The following is a 20,357-nucleotide window of genomic DNA, read 5'->3' as shown; positions in this document are numbered from 1 at the left end:
TTGATTTGCAAAATACGCTCGATTGCCCATCATAATTCTGCTAAAAAGTTTTTGGCTAGTCTTATTGTCGGCTGTCAGTGTAACTCCAACATACTTAAACTCGCTGACACCTTCAATGATGCAATCATCTGATAGTATCAAGTTGTCTACGTGCCTTCTTCTTTCATTTGCAGACATTCTCATATACTTAGTCTTTCCAATATTAATTTCCAGACCCAGCACTCTTGCTTTCTCTTTCATTGTGCTGAAAATCTCTTTCAACTTATCGTGATTCCTTGCTATCAGCACCACATCATCCGCATAGGCCAGTATTTGACTTGTTCTGTTAAGTAGGTATTGTGTTACTTGTACCTATCTTCTGATGTATACCTATATTGTATGATGTTACATTATGATATTGGCTGTATAAACTTGTCGTTATCTGGGTTCAGTGAATTTGATGACAATATTTGATATTTATTAATTTATCTACTGTGTTCAATATTATATTTTCTTATTAATTCACTGGTAATCGGTAAATGGGTTATATGATATTTTATTTCTTTTTTTTATTGAAAAAATATAACTTTGAGCATTTTTACTTTCCTTGCCCTATTACAATAGGTAAGGAAAGTATTGCTTTCCGAAAAAAATTAAGGTACCCCAATTTCAAGTTTTCTATACGTTTCAAGGTCCCCTGAGTCCAAAAACATGATTTTTGGGTGTGTGTGTGTGTGTGTGTGTGTGTGTGTGTGTGTGTGTGTGTGTGTGTGTGTGTGTGTGTGTGTGTGTGTGTGTGTGTGTGTGTGTGTGTGTGTGTGTGTGTGTGTGTGTGTGTGTGTGTGTGTGTGTGTGTGTGTGTGTGTGTGCGTCTGTGTACACGATATCTCATCTCCCAATTAACGGAATGACTTGAAATTTGAAAATTAAAGTCCTTACACTATAAGGATCCGACACGAACAATTTCGATCAAATGCGATTCAAGATGGTGGCTAAAATGTTGTCAAGAACAGGGTTTTTCGCGATTTTCTCGATAGCGGCTCCAACGATTTTGATCAAATTTATACCTGAAAAAGTCACTGATAAGCTCTATCAACTGTCACAAGTCCCATATCTGTAAAAATTCCAAGAGCTCCGCTCCATCTATGCAAAGTTTGATTTTAGATTCTCAATTATCAGGCTTCAGATACAATTTGAACAAAAAATTTCAAGTGGAAAAGATTGAGGGTAAAAATCTCTACAATTAATGTTCAGTAACATTTCCACCTAAAATTGAAAATAAGCTTGAAGTTCGATAAAATAAGATTATTAAATTGCAAACTGTTGGCAACTGTTGATTCTATTGAATCATTCACTATGAAGAGATAGCAGACTTCATGTGTCTGCAGCGTTATTGTCCTGTCACCAGCTGGCTCAGATTTTTGAATAGTAGACTAATCTTGAGATGCGCGGGAACACTAGCGTCAGGTGATCAATTTTCATAACTGCAAAGGAAGTTGTGTGAGTGCACCACACCAGATTTTTCATAGTGGTATCATAAAAATATATGGAAAGGACTGTATATTGTATATTGAATTATTATATTCTAGTAAATAAATTTTATTTATGGGTCTGAAATACAGATGTTGTATATTATGATTAGGAGGTCTTGAAAATACGTGCTTAAAGCAAACATAAGGTACATCTGTGAGTCAAATTTTCTCTTATAACTTTTCAGTCATAAGCACACTTCTAGAATAGTGTATGAGTTTAAGTACAGTAGACTTAGAAGGGTTATAAACGGAATGTTTTTGTTTCCTTGAATATGATTCAAGTTGAAATTAAGAAATTGCAGTGTGGATTAAAACTTAATAGAAGAAGCAGATTGTTCAAGATTTAGAAAGTGAGTAAGCTAACTGTTTTTGTTAAATTTATGATGATTCTAATTTCCTTTATCAATTTGATGAGTTTACAAAATTAAGGTATACATTTTTAAAGGTCAAAAACCAAGTAAACACATAAAACATCTCTCCATGCATTCCTATAATAAGTTACATAGCAAAGTTGTATTTTTATTTTAATGTGCAATAGGGTTAATCGTATGGGGTATTGTTAGGTTGTGGGAATTAATGATTAATTGATGTAATTCATAGGAGTGATAAGTTGTAAAAGTCAACTAATTCATTACTATATGGTAACAATTATTCATAATGGGGGAATCGCTTGGCTTGCAAGAGGTTGAATTGATCTAACTTATTTATAACTCATGAGAAAGGAACTATAATTAAAAAGAATAATAAACAAAACAGATAATATTTTGGTGTACGGTACTAAATAATGTGAATACTGTAATCTATTTAATTGAATTTGAAACTTAAAACGAATAGACTATGAAAACTAAAATTAAATATTAAGGACAATTTAAAATAACAGTATAGGTAGGTATAATTATAGTATGTAATAATAAAAAAATAATAATACAGGATTTGCCTTCAATAAGATCGATGAATAATAATATATGGGAATAGTTACTCACTGTACCAATCCTGGAGAATGGTGCCTCAAAACAGAGGGGTGGAGCCGGGCCCAATTGTTTGCTGTAGATTGTAGATGTATAGATAACCGACTGCCAAGAGGCATACATTTTTCATTCCAATTTAACTTGTTATGACTTTTCACCGTCGTCAACACTTCTAATTTTTAAACAATGGGTACGGTAGGCTACTCTCAGATTGTGAAAATTCATGTCAAAAAACTACATTACAAAAGCTACATTACAGATGTACGATATTAAACTAAAATCCAGGTCTAATGCCTTTTTATATCTATGTAATCAATTTTTTTATTGGAATCGATTATATATATATACAGGGTGTTTCAGATGTAGTGTCGAGAATTTTAGGGTATTGTACCTGGATGCTAGGAGACTACAAATGTCATATTTGAAGTGTCCAAAACTCAGCGGTTATCCTTATAGCTGCCATTTTGTTTTTTTCACTTAAAAATTTTTATCTCAAGAACGAAATGTTGTATTGATCTGAAATTTGGCATGAATATTTATGCTATAAAGACTCAACTATAAAAAATAAAAAAAAATTTTTCGTTGAAATTTTTCAAAATGGCGGCCATTTTAAATTTTTGATGGCGAATATCTCGAAAACCGTCCATTTTACAGAAAATTTACAAGAGACAAAAAAGTTAGCAAATTTTTTCACGATTCCAATGATACCTAATTTATTAAGATTGGTCGAAGAATAACAGAGAAATTAATTTTTTTCGTACTGCATGCATGACCACTTTTCACCATTTAAAGATCAATATTAATTTTTTAATTCCAGATGTATTTAAGATGAAGCTTTGAAACTCGGTATGGCTCCATATGGGCAAACAGATGATTTTACAATGGTTTTCAGATGATAATGTTTGTCTTGTAAAAGTATTGTTGTTTCATTAAAAGTAAAGAACCAGTAGATGTAGTGCTTCCTATTTCTTAGTCTCACGTTTCCTAGGTCTTATTTCTATCTTAAATTTCCAGTTTCAATATTTTCTTACGTTGCTTCTACACAAATATTTAATTATTGTAATGGAATTTAGTTCGCTGGAGTACACCGATATTCACTTCATGTATGGAGCAGCTCTTGGCAATGCGACCGAAGCAAGAAGAATGTATGCAGCTGCATTTCCAAACCGCCGTCTCCCTTCCGACAAGGTGTTCACAAGAACTCACAATCGGCTGAGAGAAGTTGGTTCATTTGAACGGAACAGGGTAATTGCTGGTAGGCCTCGAGCAGTTCGAAATGTTGCTTTTGAAGAGGAAGTATTGCAGAAATTCGATTTCAATCCTAGAACGAGTACGAGAGCAGTTGCAAAGCAAATCAATTCAAGTGCTTCTTCTGTGTGGCGTGTACTAAACAAGGAAAGACTTCACCCCTTCCGCTTTCAAAAAGTTCACTCATTGGTTGAACGCGACTATGAGCCAAGAGTAAACTGTGCCCGTTGGTTTCTTCAGCAAGACATTATCCAACCAAATTTTCTAGAAAATGTGTTATTTACCGATGAGTCCAGCTTTACAAGAGAAGGAATCTTCAACTCTCGCAACAGTCACGTCTGGGCCTTAGACAATCCTCATGAGGTCAAAGTGCGTGGTTATCAGCATAGATTTTCGCTGAATGTTTGGGCGGGTATCTTAGGTAATCGCGTGATTGGACCATACATTCTTCCTAATCGTCTGAATTCTCCCACGTACATTACTTTTTTAAGAGACATACTACCAGAACTTTTGGAAGATGTGCCTCTTGCAAACAGATATAATATTTGGTTTCAACATGATGGTGCCCCTGCTCATTTCGGAAATGTTGTTACGGACTTTCTGAACATGACCTATCGTCAGCGGTGGATTGGGCGGGGTTGACCAGTACCGTGGCCCGCACGTTCACCTGACCTCAACCCTTTAGATTTTTTTCTGGGGCCATATGAAAGACCTTGTTTACAGCACGCCAGTAGAAAACGAAGAAGACCTTGTGGCAAGAGTGGTTGCTGCAGCAGGTGCCATTCAAGATTATGAAAATGCTTTTATAGCAGTTCGACGGTCCATGATTGAAAGGTGCAGACTGTGTAAGTTGAAGGACGGCATTTTGAGCAATTGCTGCATTAGTTAGTATCAGTGAACCGATTTGAGTGAAATTAATATTTTTCAATGTAAAATAAAATTTGGAGGAAAGTTATTCTTGTATATTTCTGTAATAAGAACGGTTTTCATGAAATTATAAAAAAAAAATAATATTGATCTTTAAATGGTGAAAAGTGGTCATGCATGCAGTACGAAAAAAATTAATTTCTCTGTTATTCTTCGACCAATCTTAATAAATTAGGTATCATTGGAATTGTGAAAAAATTTGCTAACTTTTTTGTCTCTTGTAAATTTTCTGTAAAATGGACGGTTTTCGAGATATTCGCCATCAAAAAGTTAAAATGGCCGCCATTTTGAAAAATTTCAACGAAAAATTTTTTTTTATTTTTTATAGTTGAGTCTTTATAGCATAAATATTCATGCCAAATTTCAGATCAATACAACATTTCGTTCTTGAGATAAAAATTTTTAAGTGAAAAAAACAAAATGGCAGCTATAAGGATAACCGCTGAGTTTTGGACACTTCAAATATGACATTTGTAGTCTCCTAGCATCCAGGTACAATACCCTAAAATTCTCGACACTACTTCTGAAACAATATATATATATATACAGGGTGTTTCAGATGTAGTGTCGAGAATTTTAGGGTATTGTACCTGGATGCTAGGAGACTACAAATGTCATATTTGAAGTGTCCAAAACTCAGCGGTTATCCTTATAGCTGCCATTTTGTTTTTTTCACTTAAAAATTTTTATCTCAAGAACGAAATGTTGTATTGATCTGAAATTTGGCATGAATATTTATGCTATAAAGACTCAACTATAAAAAATAAAAAAAAATTTTTCGTTGAAATTTTTCAAAATGGCGGCCATTTTAAATTTTTGATGGCGAATATCTCGAAAACCGTCCATTTTACAGAAAATTTACAAGAGACAAAAAAGTTAGCAAATTTTTTCACGATTCCAATGATACCTAATTTATTAAGATTGGTCGAAGAATAACAGAGAAATTAATTTTTTTCGTACTGCATGCATGACCACTTTTCACCATTTAAAGATCAATATTAATTTTTTAATTCCAGATGTATTTAAGATGAAGCTTTGAAACTCGGTATGGCTCCATATGGGCAAACAGATGATTTTACAATGGTTTTCAGATGATAATGTTTGTCTTGTAAAAGTATTGTTGTTTCATTAAAAGTAAAGAACCAGTAGATGTAGTGCTTCCTATTTCTTAGTCTCACGTTTCCTAGGTCTTATTTCTATCTTAAATTTCCAGTTTCAATATTTTCTTACGTTGCTTCTACACAAATATTTAATTATTGTAATGGAATTTAGTTCGCTGGAGTACACCGATATTCACTTCATGTATGGAGCAGCTCTTGGCAATGCGACCGAAGCAAGAAGAATGTATGCAGCTGCATTTCCAAACCGCCGTCTCCCTTCCGACAAGGTGTTCACAAGAACTCACAATCGGCTGAGAGAAGTTGGTTCATTTGAACGGAACAGGGTAATTGCTGGTAGGCCTCGAGCAGTTCGAAATGTTGCTTTTGAAGAGGAAGTATTGCAGAAATTCGATTTCAATCCTAGAACGAGTACGAGAGCAGTTGCAAAGCAAATCAATTCAAGTGCTTCTTCTGTGTGGCGTGTACTAAACAAGGAAAGACTTCACCCCTTCCGCTTTCAAAAAGTTCACTCATTGGTTGAACGCGACTATGAGCCAAGAGTAAACTGTGCCCGTTGGTTTCTTCAGCAAGACATTATCCAACCAAATTTTCTAGAAAATGTGTTATTTACCGATGAGTCCAGCTTTACAAGAGAAGGAATCTTCAACTCTCGCAACAGTCACGTCTGGGCCTTAGACAATCCTCATGAGGTCAAAGTGCGTGGTTATCAGCATAGATTTTCGCTGAATGTTTGGGCGGGTATCTTAGGTAATCGCGTGATTGGACCATACATTCTTCCTAATCGTCTGAATTCTCCCACGTACATTACTTTTTTAAGAGACATACTACCAGAACTTTTGGAAGATGTGCCTCTTGCAAACAGATATAATATTTGGTTTCAACATGATGGTGCCCCTGCTCATTTCGGAAATGTTGTTACGGACTTTCTGAACATGACCTATCGTCAGCGGTGGATTGGGCGGGGTTGACCAGTACCGTGGCCTGCACGTTCACCTGACCTCAACCCTTTAGATTTTTTTTCTGGGGCCATATGAAAGACCTTGTTTACAGCACGCCAGTAGAAAACGAAGAAGACCTTGTGGCAAGAGTGGTTGCTGCAGCAGGTGCCATTCAAGATTATGAAAATGCTTTTATAGCAGTTCGACGGTCCATGATTGAAAGGTGCAGACTGTGTAAGTTGAAGGACGGCATTTTGAGCAATTGCTGCATTAGTATCAGTGAACCGATTTGAGTGAAATTAATATTTTTCAATGTAAAATAAAATTTGGAGGAAAGTTATTCTTGTATATTTCTGTAATAAGAACGGTTTTCATGAAATTATAAAAAAAATAATATTGATCTTTAAATGGTGAAAAGTGGTCATGCATGCAGTACGAAAAAAATTAATTTCTTTGTTATTCTTCGACCAATCTTAATAAATTAGGTATCATTGGAATTGTGAAAAAATTTGCTAACTTTTTTGTCTCTTGTAAATTTTCTGTAAAATGGACGGTTTTCGAGATATTCGCCATCAAAAAGTTAAAATGGCCGTCATTTTGAAAAATTTCAACGAAAAATTTTTTTTTTATTTTTTATAGTTGAGTCTTTATAGCATAAATATTCATGCCAAATTTCAGATCAATACAACATTTCGTTCTTGAGATAAAAAGTTTTAAGTGAAAAAAACAAAATGGCAGCTATAAGGATAACCGCTGAGTTTTGGACACTTCAAATATGACATTTGTAGTCTCCTAGCATCCAGGTACAATACCCTAAAATTCTCGACACTACTTCTGAAACAAATATATATATATATACAGAAAACACTTTAAAGTTTTATAATATAAATATAAACAGGATATGCACAACACGGATAGATTAAAAACTTACATTTGAAACGGAAAGGAAGTGACTTCCTGGTTGATTGACAAAGGGGGCCCAGCTCCCGTAAATTCTCGGTTAAATGTAAGTTTTTAATCTTTCCGTGTTGTGTGTATCCTGTTTATATATATATATTTTTTATCACAAACAAAAATTAATTGGCGGCCATGCAATCATCATGAATTTAGAAAATAATAATTTATTTTTACTAACCTCACTTTTCGTTCAAGACTTTTCACACATCTCTAATTATGCACCATTCTTTTCATATACCTCTGGACCTAGAATTACGCCGGTTAGGGATCCGGTTGAGTTATGCTTATTAGTGTTTCAAAGGTAAAAGGGTAGGTTAGGGGGTTAGGTTTTTGGTATGGGATTGCAATATGCTGGAAGGGGTTGGGGTTCAGGTTTAGGTATGTTTAAAAGAGTAAAAGGTAAAAGGGTAGGTTAGGAGGTTAGGTTTTTGCTTAAATGGCAATTATATATTGGAAGGGGTTAGGGATCAGATCAGTACATCAATAACTATGCACAGTATCGACCTATCAGACACGGTGTAGGTTAAATGCATGCAAAATTGTGCTGCTTTGAACTTCGTTTATTTTGAAAACAATAAACCACCGTTTAAGTTCATTTTTGTGATTTTCTGATCACAATAAAATGCTAAATCGAACCTAATGAAAAAATTGATGAAAATTATTATTATGACACTGTACCTAGAGTTACACCGATATTAATTTAATTTATATTCATTTGGTTTTAATTCATCGTATGTATTTATAATGTCTTTAATACTACTTCAACTTCTATTTTGAACTACTGCTGAGACCAAGGTACCTACCTAGAATAGATGTATTCTAGGTACATTTGGCTAAGACTCTAATTAATCTATTATAACATTAACAATTTGATACAGAATTTTTTCCTATTTCAAATGATTTTCAAATAATTAGGCTATTATAAAGAATTACAAATTGTGATAATATAATTATATTAATACAATATTTAAATTAAGTACTCATCTATTTTGAAATGTCATTTAATGTATTTAAGTTACTGAGTTATTTGAATGTGTTGAATCTATTCAATTTATTGATGAGGAATTACCCTGTACCTTCTAATGTCAGCTTGCTGAATGTTAGCAATTCATAGTAATATTGTTTATTGATTGTGATGTGAGTACTTTCATTGTTCGTGGTTGTACACTATAGGCCTACAAACTTATAATTGGCTCTTGTTATTAGTTTGATCTATTGCCAAACATTTTGTTCATGTGGTTTAATTTAGTCATTGTTAGAATTTTGTTATATTCAACTCATTTGTATGGTTATACTGTGTACAAATAAAATGATTTATTATTATTATTATTATTATTTTCCCTGTTTGAGGTTTTGCTTGACCACCCTTTCCCTGGGCTCCGACCCCCAAGGAAGAGTGACAAGCGATTTTTCCAGAGTGACTGCTCCACATGTCCATGTGGTAAACAATCATACTGGGTCCGTTACCATTAAATCGTTTGCTCTGAGTAGACGTAATGAACCAAGAATGACAGCCTTCTGCATCTGACCTGCAAGCACAGCAGCAGGTCTCTCACAGGCTGGAATCGTTCTAAGGTTGGCCAAAAATGAAGGTCTCATGCCTCCCAGTACACCTACAATCAACACCACCATTCTCACAGAGTAGCCTGGGTTTAGCCTGCACAGCTCCATTAGTAGGTCATGGTATTTCGTCTGTTTTTCCTCCTCTTTGGTGACAATGTTACCCTCAGCTGGTGCTGAAAACTCAATGACATACATTGTCTTCGAAGTGATGTCAAAGAGGACAACATCAGGCTTTGTGGCTCTTAAAAGCCTGGTGTTAGAGAATGAGTAATTCCAATAAATTCGGCACCTCTCATTCCCCACAACAGATTCAATCTCCCCTGGGGCATAAGGCAGCACTGGTGTTTTGTCGATACCATATGAGTGTCTAAGATGGTAATAGAGCACTCGCAGAGCAGCATTATGTCGATGGATGTAGCCTCCAGTTGCATGCACAGAACAAGAAGACAGGATGTGCATGATCGTCTCTGGTGCTCTATGACACACCCTGCAACTGTTATCAGCAACATCCATGTGCATTACTCTGCTGCGGTATGACAATGTGTTGATGACACCATCTTGACATGCCAGTATGAAACCCTCAGTCTCAGATTTCAGGGCTGCTGACTTCAGAAAAGCAAAAGTCAGTGGCTTGGACAAGCCTTGCTCCTCAACATGCCTGTAGAAAACACCATGCAAGGACTTGTCCTTATGTTGCTGCCACAGGAGTCTGGACTCAGCAGTCTTTATTCTAGCCCTGAGCTGATTAGGCTCATGCTCCTCCTCCCGATCAGAACGAAAATCGAGACCAAGGGTATCTGCCGCATGCTGTGCTGCCTTATATAGGAAGGCCCCAACCCCTGCAACTTCATGGTCATGAACCAGCTGCATAAGGGGATCAGAGCATCTTTGTATGCTGCAGGCAAACTGTAAGGCCACCCTGTTGTGCAGATTCTCCAAACCAAGTAGACCTCTGCCCCCTTCATGCCTTGGCAGGTATATTCGGGCAACAGAAGAGCGGGGATGTAAACTTCACTCCATGTGCATCCTTTTTCGGGTTTCCCTGTCCAGGTCCTGGAGCTCATTCCGATTCCACTTAACCACTCCAAAAGAGTAGGTGAGAACCGGCACAGCGAGCATGTTGGTGGCTTCAACTTTATTCTTACCAGATAACTCAGATGACCAGAGCCTCCTGAGTCTCCTCTTATACTCACTGCAGAGAGCCATCTTCATTTTTACAGTATCCTGAGCTTGATTCTGATCAAATCCCAGATACTGGTATGACTCTCCAGCTCTCAGGGCTCTTATTATGCTTCCATCGATAAGCTCCATTTCCTGCACCAGGCCCTGTAACCTTCCTTTCAGGAGATGAGTTACTGCACACTTGTCCAACCCAAAAGACATGCCAATATCATTTGAATATCGCTGCACCACACCTACAGCCAACTTGAGGTCAGATTTGCTAGCTGCATAAATCTTCAAGTCATCCATATAGAAAAGGTGACTCACTCTATGGATCCTGTTTCCTGGTGTGCCACAGCAATAGCCCTTTGTTTTCTTCAGGGCAGCAGACAATGGCAGCAGTGAAATTCAGAATAGGAGAGGGCTCAATGAATCTCCTTGGAAGACACCTCTCCTATAAGTTACCACTCTAGTTGACACCATTCTCTGCTCTGAAACCTGTGGTTTTCCACAGGGCAAACAGATCTTCCAGGCATCTCACTATGCTTGGAGGCACAGAAAGGCATTGTAATAAGTGCACTATTAGCTGGTGTGATGTGGTATCAAATGCCTTCCTGTAATCAATCCAGGCCATGGACAGGTTACGTTTATATTGACCTGAATCTTGCATGATGCATCTATCAGCAATCAAATTTTCTTTGCAGCCCGCCATGTTCCTTTTACTGCCCCCCTGCTCAAAACACTGCTGCCATACTGGCTGAATGTGCTGCAATATTCGATCACTTATGATCCTTGTAAGGATCTTGTAGCAGACATTCAGGCAGGTGATTGGTCTATAATTGCCTGGGTTGGACAAATCACCCTTTTTGGGTAGGAGGATCGTTCTTCCTTCCACCAGCCAACCTGGGATGGGGTGATATTCACACAAATAATTGGTGAATATCCGTGCCAAGTGACGATGGGTACAAGGCAGATGTTTCCACCAGTACCCACTAATATCATCAGGGCCTGGTGAGGCGAAGTTCCTTAAGCCTCTAATCACTCCTCTCACCTCCTCCTCAGTTACTGGTGCACAATCTTCCCTCTCATTCCGTATGGATCTGCACATGTCAGCAAAGGCCCCCAAGGCAGGAGTCTCCTTATTTAGCAGAGGCTGAACCTCATAGATTGACCCCCAGCAAGCTTCAATCTCCTCTACAACAGGTAGTGCATTGTTTGCTTCTACAGGTTTTTGTCCCTCCAACAGTCTTGAAGGGTTGAGGCTGAATGTAGCATTATCATCAACCCATCTAACATTATTATTATTATTATTATTATTATATTATTATTATTATTATTATGATTATAATTATTATTTTGAAATGTTAATTCTACTATACTTTTTTTATTCCTAGCATGTAACTTATACGGCCTAAATAAAGAGCCAGAAAAATTATTTGTCAATCAATAGACGTACACCTTAATTTCTGTATTATTGGTGTTCCGTTTATTTCGAGAGAATAAACCGTTTATCAATTCAAATTGGAAAAACTAATCTTATAATGGAATCGGAAACTATTTTGTCCACTGACAATAGAAATGATTTGAAGTTTGTTCAAGCCATCGAAGAGCTAATGGGAAGTCTACCTGAAAAAGTTGCTTGTAGAATTTCAAACTTTAGCAAGGTTAGTGGTTTTTTGAGTTCCAGTATAGATAATAGAGAATCAAAATGTCTATCAGTCTAACAGTAATCAAAAATTATAAACAATATTGTATTTGTTTTTTTGGGATGTAATGTATTTCTTTGTATGAAGAAGAATTTCAGGAAAGAATACGTTTAATGTTATGTACGATACCGTGTATCTCATTCCGCTGTTATTTGATAATTGAATACCGTACCTCAAATAAATTTGAGTAGAATAAATTAAATTTATAAATTACATCAAACCTCGTCTATTGATAATAATAATAAATTGAACTTGATTTAGATGATCAACTGCTAATTCAACAATTATCTGCTCGAATAGTTTATTTATCAACATAATACACTCTACTTATTAATTATAGGTATCAAACAATGTGCATGAATGCTTTTTTGTCAGAAATCCTGGTCTATAAATTTAAATAGGCCTGAATTATTATGTTTCTCTCAAGGTAGCACATTAGATGAAATGAATGCATCAAATACATTACTGAATGATTATTACATAATAAAGTACCTTACCTCATAAAAAATAAAAATACGATACTATTCATACGTAAATTTATCCTCATTTGAAGGAAAAATAATCTCTAGTCACTTCACTCATTTATTCATTCAAATAGTTTATTTACCAATCACCTCTCATCTTTTTTATTTTAACATTCACAGGATAGTTCTGAAGTTGATAACTTGAATTTGTCCAAAAACGAAATAAAATTATGTTCTGAAAATAGAAAACTAGTTCAGTGTGGAGATAATGGTTCAATATCTGAATTGGTCGGAAAATTTAGGTCATCAAGGGCTGAGGAAAATTTAAAAGAGAATTCACATGATGTAAGCAGATCCTCATTTTGATATATAAAATTCCTGTTACATGATTATTTTCTGCCTGTTGGTTTTCAATCGAATTCAATATGAGCTTGTCATATTGTTGTTGAATTAGGTACGATAATTCCTTATATTGGGAAAGACTATGCTGTAATTCATTCTAATAATATTAAATTTTGATATTGGATATTTGGTATTTATGGTGTAATAACAGATTCTACTCAAGTAGGCTATACTGTGTGAATAAAAATGAGGATGAAGATGAAGATTAATTAGGCAGCCTAAATCAAGTCTCTAAATGTTTATGATTTTTATTGATATTCACTGAATTTGTTGGATTGTACAGTCATAAAGCCTTCTCCCGCACTAAAATTCAGTTTTTGATTTTTTCAAAGGTATACAACACAAGCAAAGTAACTGGAGAGTATATAATGAATGATCAAATAGGCCTACCAGTGAAACCTCTCATAAGTGACACCTATTATCTGTTATCTAATGTGACTCCACCACATCAATCGAAAGATTTCAGCTTAAAACCAATTACCAAGGATGGAAGCAGTTTGGGAGAAATGGTAGGTTCGTAGTACTACATCCACATTGAGTAACCTCTTCTCTTATTTAGAATCGCTGTAATTTTCCAAAGTCATTGGGCAAAATTCTTCAAAGAATATTAGTAGTTTGAGTCACTTGTTCCCTAAAATATTTTGAAAATATTTTCTACTTTCATTCATAATATGTAGTCAATCAAGTGTTAAAACTTGTTGGAATATTGAAGTTCATGAATATGGATGATCAAGAAATTGAAATGTTAAATGATAATGCAGGTTTTTCTATGAAAAAACCTGAAAAATTAATCAATATTTGTCAACAAGTAGTATGACTTGTTATACCGGTACATCACATTGAAATAGATGTATTAAAAACTACCATATATTATAGTCGGCGTCATTGTCATGATTTGATGCTTCCTCTTCTTATTGTCCGCTACGAACGTGGGCGATCAACATGGCGATTTTCACTTTATCCACAGCAATACGAAATATTTCTATGGAGCTTTTCCCACACCAGGATCGGGCGTTGTTTAGCCAAGAAATATGATTCGAAGCAATTGATTTCAAATCAAATTGTACCGCATAACTAAAAGCATCACAAATGAATCCTATACTATTGTTTGAATTTCAGTACCGGTACCGGTATACTGTCAAGGAAATAGCAAATTATTAATTTGTAAATTAATTTTTGAACAATGAAATAAATATAATATTATAAGGCTGTATATCGTCTCTATTATGAGAATATTTTATTGAACGAGCGTTAGCGAAGTTTTCACTTTTGACTAACTAGAGCCCAAAGTCGTTTTCAGCTTCAAAACAGCTTCAAATTTTGAACACGAATTCTTCGAACCTTTTCACAGGTGAAGTTCGTTGGACAACAAAAGTGACTCACTCCTTCGACCTTTTTCAGGATATATAAAGATAACATTGAAGTTTATAAGAAAAAAATGTGTTTTAATTTAACATTTATATCAGTCAGCTGGAATTATTTGCTTGCTAATTCTTTAATTTTTCCATTCAATTAAAGAAGCTAATGTTATTATTTGGCAGTTGTCACACAGACTGTCAGACAGACAGACTTTATGCGCCGTCACATGATTTCAGCTAAATGATACACAACATTAATTCATAAGTTTCTGTTAACTAGCTTCTGTTAACTTCTGTCTGTCTGTAACATACACGTAATTAATACTACTTGTGATAGCAGTTGCTATGACACTTTTTTTTTGTTCAGTGTTTAAATGTGAGTAGAGGCTTTAATTAGTGTTCACTTACACTAGATTATTCAATGTATAGGTACCGTACTCATTGTTTGATTATTTCATTTTGTATAACTTATTTGTACCATCAAATGTTGAGATCACTGAAACGGTTTGAGATATCGATGTGCGGGTCTCGCCATTCTCCTTTGAAACTCTGTATCGAAATCATACGTATCACATGACCACCTTCTCATTTGATAAAATGAAGTTGGATTCAAAATGAAGCTAAATTCGAAATGGAGTTGCATCCATATGACGGATCCAAGACGGCGGACAAAAGTTTTGAAGCGACAGAATTTTTTTTTCAATTGGAATATGATTCCCTTGGAACCTAGTAATCATACTTGTAAAAGATATACTCAGCTGTTTCCATAATAATTCACACCAACTCTGTATAATTACAAGTTGCGGATCTCAGAAATCAATACAACAGTTCATGAGCGAGTTCTTCAACCCAGGGGGTCTCTAGTTTTAGTTTTGATGTAGGAATGATAGGTTGTTTTTCATTACTACCGTATGCTTGATCTCATTCAAGAAAGCATTGTGATGATATTCCTACAGTTTCAAATAAGACTTTTTGACTGCATCAACCCAACAAAATTCAAAAGTTGATGACATTTCCAATAGTGGTTGAATTCTGATGTTTCCAGTATTGATTGCCGATGCTTTGGTTGAAGTGGAAGGTGGATTTGGAGCTTTTCACAGAATCCTGCAGCAGGATGGGGAAAATTCCAATAAATTTGACGAACAAAACGTCAAAGCAATGCATTCACGGCAAGTTAAATTTGCAACTTCTCCCAATAAGTAAGAAGTTTCTTTGTTTTCGTAAAAGTTTTCTAGATCAAAATTAATTATTTGTGATGTGGGCTATTCCATTTATTAATAATGATGATTGATGATGATGGTGATGATTGATGATGATGATTGATGATGATGATATAGATTTGTTCTGAACAAAGCTCAGGCTAGAGCTACCAGAGACTGTAATTTACTATTTAAATAATCAAATACAAACAAGGGGTAAAATTTAATCTTCAATTTGAGCCAGGTTATTTGTACAGTTAAACTCTGCATTAATGAACAATAAAAAAAGAGCAAAAACTCACCAGATTTATTCCAATCTTGACTACTTGCCCTTCGAAGCCTTTATTAGGTGTTTTGGTCAGATTCAGGGTGGAACAAAATCTGGGAAAAGACAGGTTCTGGCTTCCGGGCTGCCTTTTCGCGTTCAACTTGCAGGCTATGCACTGTGTTTTGAACAAAGCTCAAACTGGATTCTTTATAAATTCAAATCCGATTCAAATTAATTTAATTCAATTCTATTTACGCTGTTATATTCATAATTCACACACACGACACTCAAACAATTATTTACAAGAAATTTCCGATCGAAATTACATGACAAACACAATTTTGGTCTTGCAACAAGACGGGCTAACGAAACAAGACAGACTAGACAAGGACATCGAGAAGGCCAAAGCAGCAGGACGGTCTGCGTTGGTGCAAACACAAGCCTGCTATTGGCAGAACTGCAGTCTGGCATTCTGGCGCTACAATTCGAATTCTCTGGCCAGACCAAGATTGCTTTTGGTACAAAGATTGATTAAATTCCCGATTTCAATCGAAGCATTAATTACGGTAGTTGTAGGTACAGAATATTAAGGTTTTGAATTAAAAAAATCCATTTTTAGTAAATACTTCTATTGAGGACGGGTTTTTGCATAAAGATATTATGCATTTAACGAGGATGCTCGTTATAGGCTTATTCCATTTTCATTGATCAATCGATTTTATTCCAATAGTTGAGAAAGATTTATAAAATTCATGATTTAAAGTTTACGTTAAGTAAAGATAAAAGCCCAATCAACAGATCTTCAACCGAGTGAAATCGTGGAGCCAATGCTAGCATGTCGGACTTGTGAATGAAAGGTTGCGGGTAAATTGAAACGTTCAATCCTAGTAACTTTTAGCCGAGAGTTTACAACTGCAATGGAGATAATATCTTATATCCTTGTTATTTCATAAGAATAATGAATAACTATTTTATTCTCTACAATAATTTTTCTATTGTTTTCAACTGAATTTGATAGGAAAATACTTTTAGTTTCCAGCATGGAGCTAAAGAACTATCCAATCTATTCGTGTTTTTCTCTCAGACCCTTGCGGAGCACGGGTTACACCTGCTCGTCAATTATAAAATGAATATTATTTTCAAATGTATAATCATACTGAAATTCTTGACACAGAAAGTTAATTGTAATTTAACAATTCAATTATTAAAAAAAAAGAATTTATTTTTGTAAGATTTGATCACAGTTCATTTTCATTGTTGATTTAGTAGACATGTGGGGAGTGGTGACTTCTCTGTTCTACCTCTCGGAACATCGGTTGGAAGTCAAGAACTTGATACTGGGGAATTGGGAGGCGCCAGAATGAACACATTCAATGTCTTAACGGAAGAACAAGCACAGTATTCCACGATGAACTTCTCTAAGAACGAGAAGCCATTGAAAACACATTGGGCATTGACTAGAATTGCTTACTACGAGGACGCTTACACCTATGAAGTGATGAGACCTTTTAAAAAAGCCCCGAAAAAAGTGCCCAAGGAGGCAGATAAAGTATTTATTGTAATCAAAGGGAAAGAAAAATAGATTGGATTTCAAATACAATACATTGTCCAGAAATGGATTGAATAAGATTATTCTATAAATACCAAATATGTGATTGAATAAAACTTATTTGCACTGTTTATGACTATTACTGAATGAATTATCCCAATGGCTTTCAATGTGATTCTTATTATCTAGAACAGCTTTGTATTAACGGTCTCATCACCTTTTCAATGGTGAAACTTTTATTATTTATTAGTTCATTCATATAATGACTTATCATGCAATTATGCTGGAGACAGAAACAGTCTTAGCACAGCACTTTTCTACTCACAAATTTTGATGGTAAACATTATGAACATGTCCAAAAAAAGTCACGTCTCAAATTATTAAATTTGAATTCTTCGTTCGATCAATTAGTACAGTAGTAGTAGGCTACAGTAGAATTAGCCTACAGAAGAATAGTAGAATTTGATACTATTGTCAAATTCTTAGCATATAATGAAGAAAAATTTGAATTATTTTTCAATATAACTTGAGAAATAAGGAAAGAGTAGAAATAAAACCTACTCTTCAGTTATATACGATATTTCATAGACCGCCTCATCGTCTCATCCCTCAATGACTCTCCTGTGAAAGGTTTTGTTCTCAAATGCTTTCCCCTGATTTCTTCTTCAGTTTACTGTATAGGGTTATAAGTAACACAGTATGAACAGTTATTATGCATCATTTGTAAATAGTAATCATACTTTGAGTTGGTGTATAAATGAATGAATTCGAATGAATATTCTACATTGATTTTATTTCACTTAAGAAGCTCATTCTCTAGGCTTCACAAAAACCTATTCAACTGAAATACATCGAATTACAAGCTCAATGCTTGTTAATTGAAAACGGAATATATATAATATTGAAACTTGAATTCAAGTGATTTTTTGACAATAAAAAAGTTTGTTGAGCCAATCATTGATACAGCTTCAAATTTAAAAAGCTGTGCGGTCTCTCAGGTTGAAACTGGAGTGAAAAGCACAATAGTTCCAATGCTATACAGTCCCATCATTTCTAGTCATACCTGGTTTTGGTTGTATTATCAAACAGGAAGTGGGAGTTGGGCAACACCCTATATTCACACCTGAGACCAACATTACTAATGGCATTTTCATTTGCAGTTCTATTTCATGAAATGGAATCCACCGAGTGGAAAAGAAAGCGAATCAAAAGTAAAAAGTGAGAGAATAGAGGAATAGCAGGAAAGAGGTAGAGAAATTGGGAGGAGTGAGACAGAAATGTTTGTTGTTATTTTTGTCCCAGTTATTGGTCGGAGCAATTTCGGTTGAAACGGGCGAAGCCTGTGGTTGGAGTGGTGGAAATAGCAGCAGCTATAGTAGAGCAACAGGCGATTACTGCCTTTGGGGACTGTCTCCATCCCAAACCTCCATTTCCTCATCCCGAAACCTGAATTTCATCATTCCAAAACCAGAATCCCCTCATGCCTTGTTACTCACGCGGTGTGAGGTAGCTGAGTAATTGAAACACTCCACTACAATCCAGCGCTTCTCACCCGATGTTGACTTTGATACTGGAAGCAATATTTGTCTTTTCAGGATAGAGGACAGCAATGAAAGCAACATAACTACTGTTTATCAGCACTGGATTGTAGTGGAGTGTTATCACGTGAAGATGATTGTGTGTCTCCGAATTATTGGTATCTTCTGTTTATCTAAGAATCGGTACCGTAACGTTTGTGTGTCTCAAAACTGTTCCTTTGATTAAATTTATGCCAGAGTAGATATAACATTATTTCAGATTCCAAAATAGGGAATGTTGATATACGTTAATTTATGATCAGATTATTCTGTAGACATCGAAATTTGTATCTCTTCTTAGAAATAATAGTTTTTCTGATTACTTCCTCCAGAAATAACTTCAAACCTCCTTCTAGTGTACTGTGTAACAATTTTCATTGTTCCAATTGTGAACGATGAGGATTTTGCGAATTATCATGAGAAGTCAGCCTGTTATGAAAATGGATTTCGCTGTTTTGGTTTTCTGCGTTGTGTTGTGTTGACTCTGTTAGTGTGTGCGTAGAAGTTATGGTACTAAGAAAATCAACGATTTTCTTGGAGCATCAGTGCTGGTTCATGATCTCTCTTGCTGTCACTTGGTGGGAGAATGTATCTTAATTTGTAGTTGTACCGTTCCTTTCTATTGGCAGAAATTGTGATGAATATTTTCAATAAAATAGTAACTGCCAATCACAGTTAACGTTGGTTAGGTCTATCTAGTACGATCACACAGCTCCTAGACCAGGCAAGCGTACCGTGGGCTTCATTCAGCGTCTGTCTATTGCTGCTAACAGAACTGAAGATGTAGTCTCTCAATAGACTTTGCTTGAACTTATGTAGGGCTTTGATATTTATTATGGCTTTCGGCCAGCTTTAGTCTTTTCTTTTATTGGCTCTGCAACCTTCTGTTGTAGTAGCATGTTGAGTTCGCTTGCGTTTTAGAAGTTTTTTTCAAAGTAAAGAAGAGAGAGAGTATCAAAAATTGTCACCTCACAATGGAGATTTTCCTCCTATAGCCGCTACTAAAGGTACGTCATAAATTTATAATATAATTAAGGAAATTATAATCGATGAAAGCTTCCATCAAAGTATTTATTGTAATGTAATTAAAGTATAATAATTGAGAATAGTCCTTTTGATTTGAATGGAAGATGGTAATGGTAATGGTAATTCAAACTGATAAATGTTGGAAGAAAATGAACGGTATATGTCTTGTAGAAATTTAGAGTACCTACCTATAAGAAGGAATTGAGAAGTATATTTTTGATTTTAAATCATTTATGAAAAGGAAGCTATTAACCTAAATTTAAATTACTGTTGTTTGAATCCAAATTGACTGTTTTTTATAGTATATTAGTAATTTTAGTATTGTATTTTGGTAATTTTGATTAGGATGAAGACACCTATCATATAATTTAAACAGACTGAACAAACTAAGAACAATACTCGAAAGATCTTATA

At 35.2% G+C, this 20,357-nt stretch overlaps 1 protein-coding gene across 2 annotated transcripts; it reads left to right on the top strand.

The window, feature by feature from the left end:
* The first annotated feature begins 1,644 nt into the window (after window positions 1-1,644).
* LOC111052330 lies at window positions 1,645-17,466 on the top strand. Of its 2 annotated transcripts, none has more exons than XM_039428415.1 (6): window positions 1,645-1,861; window positions 11,789-12,058; window positions 12,745-12,909; window positions 13,299-13,475; window positions 15,370-15,523; window positions 17,061-17,466. In XM_039428415.1, the coding sequence occupies exons 2-5, from the start codon at window positions 11,936-11,938 to the stop codon at window positions 15,373-15,375; spliced, it is 471 nt and encodes a 156-aa protein (XP_039284349.1). In that variant the 5' UTR covers window positions 1,645-1,861; window positions 11,789-11,935; the 3' UTR covers window positions 15,376-15,523; window positions 17,061-17,466. The 2 variants fall into 2 exon arrangements, with proteins under 2 accessions (XP_039284349.1, XP_039284348.1); XM_039428414.1 differs by having other exon boundaries at window positions 17,058-17,466.
* Window positions 17,467-20,357: the final 2,891 nt, after the last annotated feature.

The sequence above is a fragment of the Nilaparvata lugens genome, chromosome 5 (assembly GCF_014356525.2).
Source record: "Nilaparvata lugens isolate BPH chromosome 5, ASM1435652v1, whole genome shotgun sequence".
In the NCBI taxonomy this organism is placed as follows: Eukaryota; Metazoa; Arthropoda; class Insecta; order Hemiptera; family Delphacidae; genus Nilaparvata; species Nilaparvata lugens.
The sequence above is the reverse complement of the archived record's forward strand: the minus strand, read 5'-3'. Positions and strand labels throughout refer to the sequence as shown.

Coding starts and splice junctions, on each gene's coding strand:
- LOC111052330 (XM_039428415.1), top strand. CDS start 11,936: ATGGAATCGGAAACTATTTTGTCCACTGACAATAGAAATGATTTGAAG. Junction 12,059..12,744: donor GAATTTCAAACTTTAGCAAG/GTTAGTGGTTTT, acceptor TAACATTCACAG/GATAGTTCTGAAGTTGATAA. Junction 12,910..13,298: donor TAAAAGAGAATTCACATGAT/GTAAGCAGATCC, acceptor ATTTTTTCAAAG/GTATACAACACAAGCAAAGT.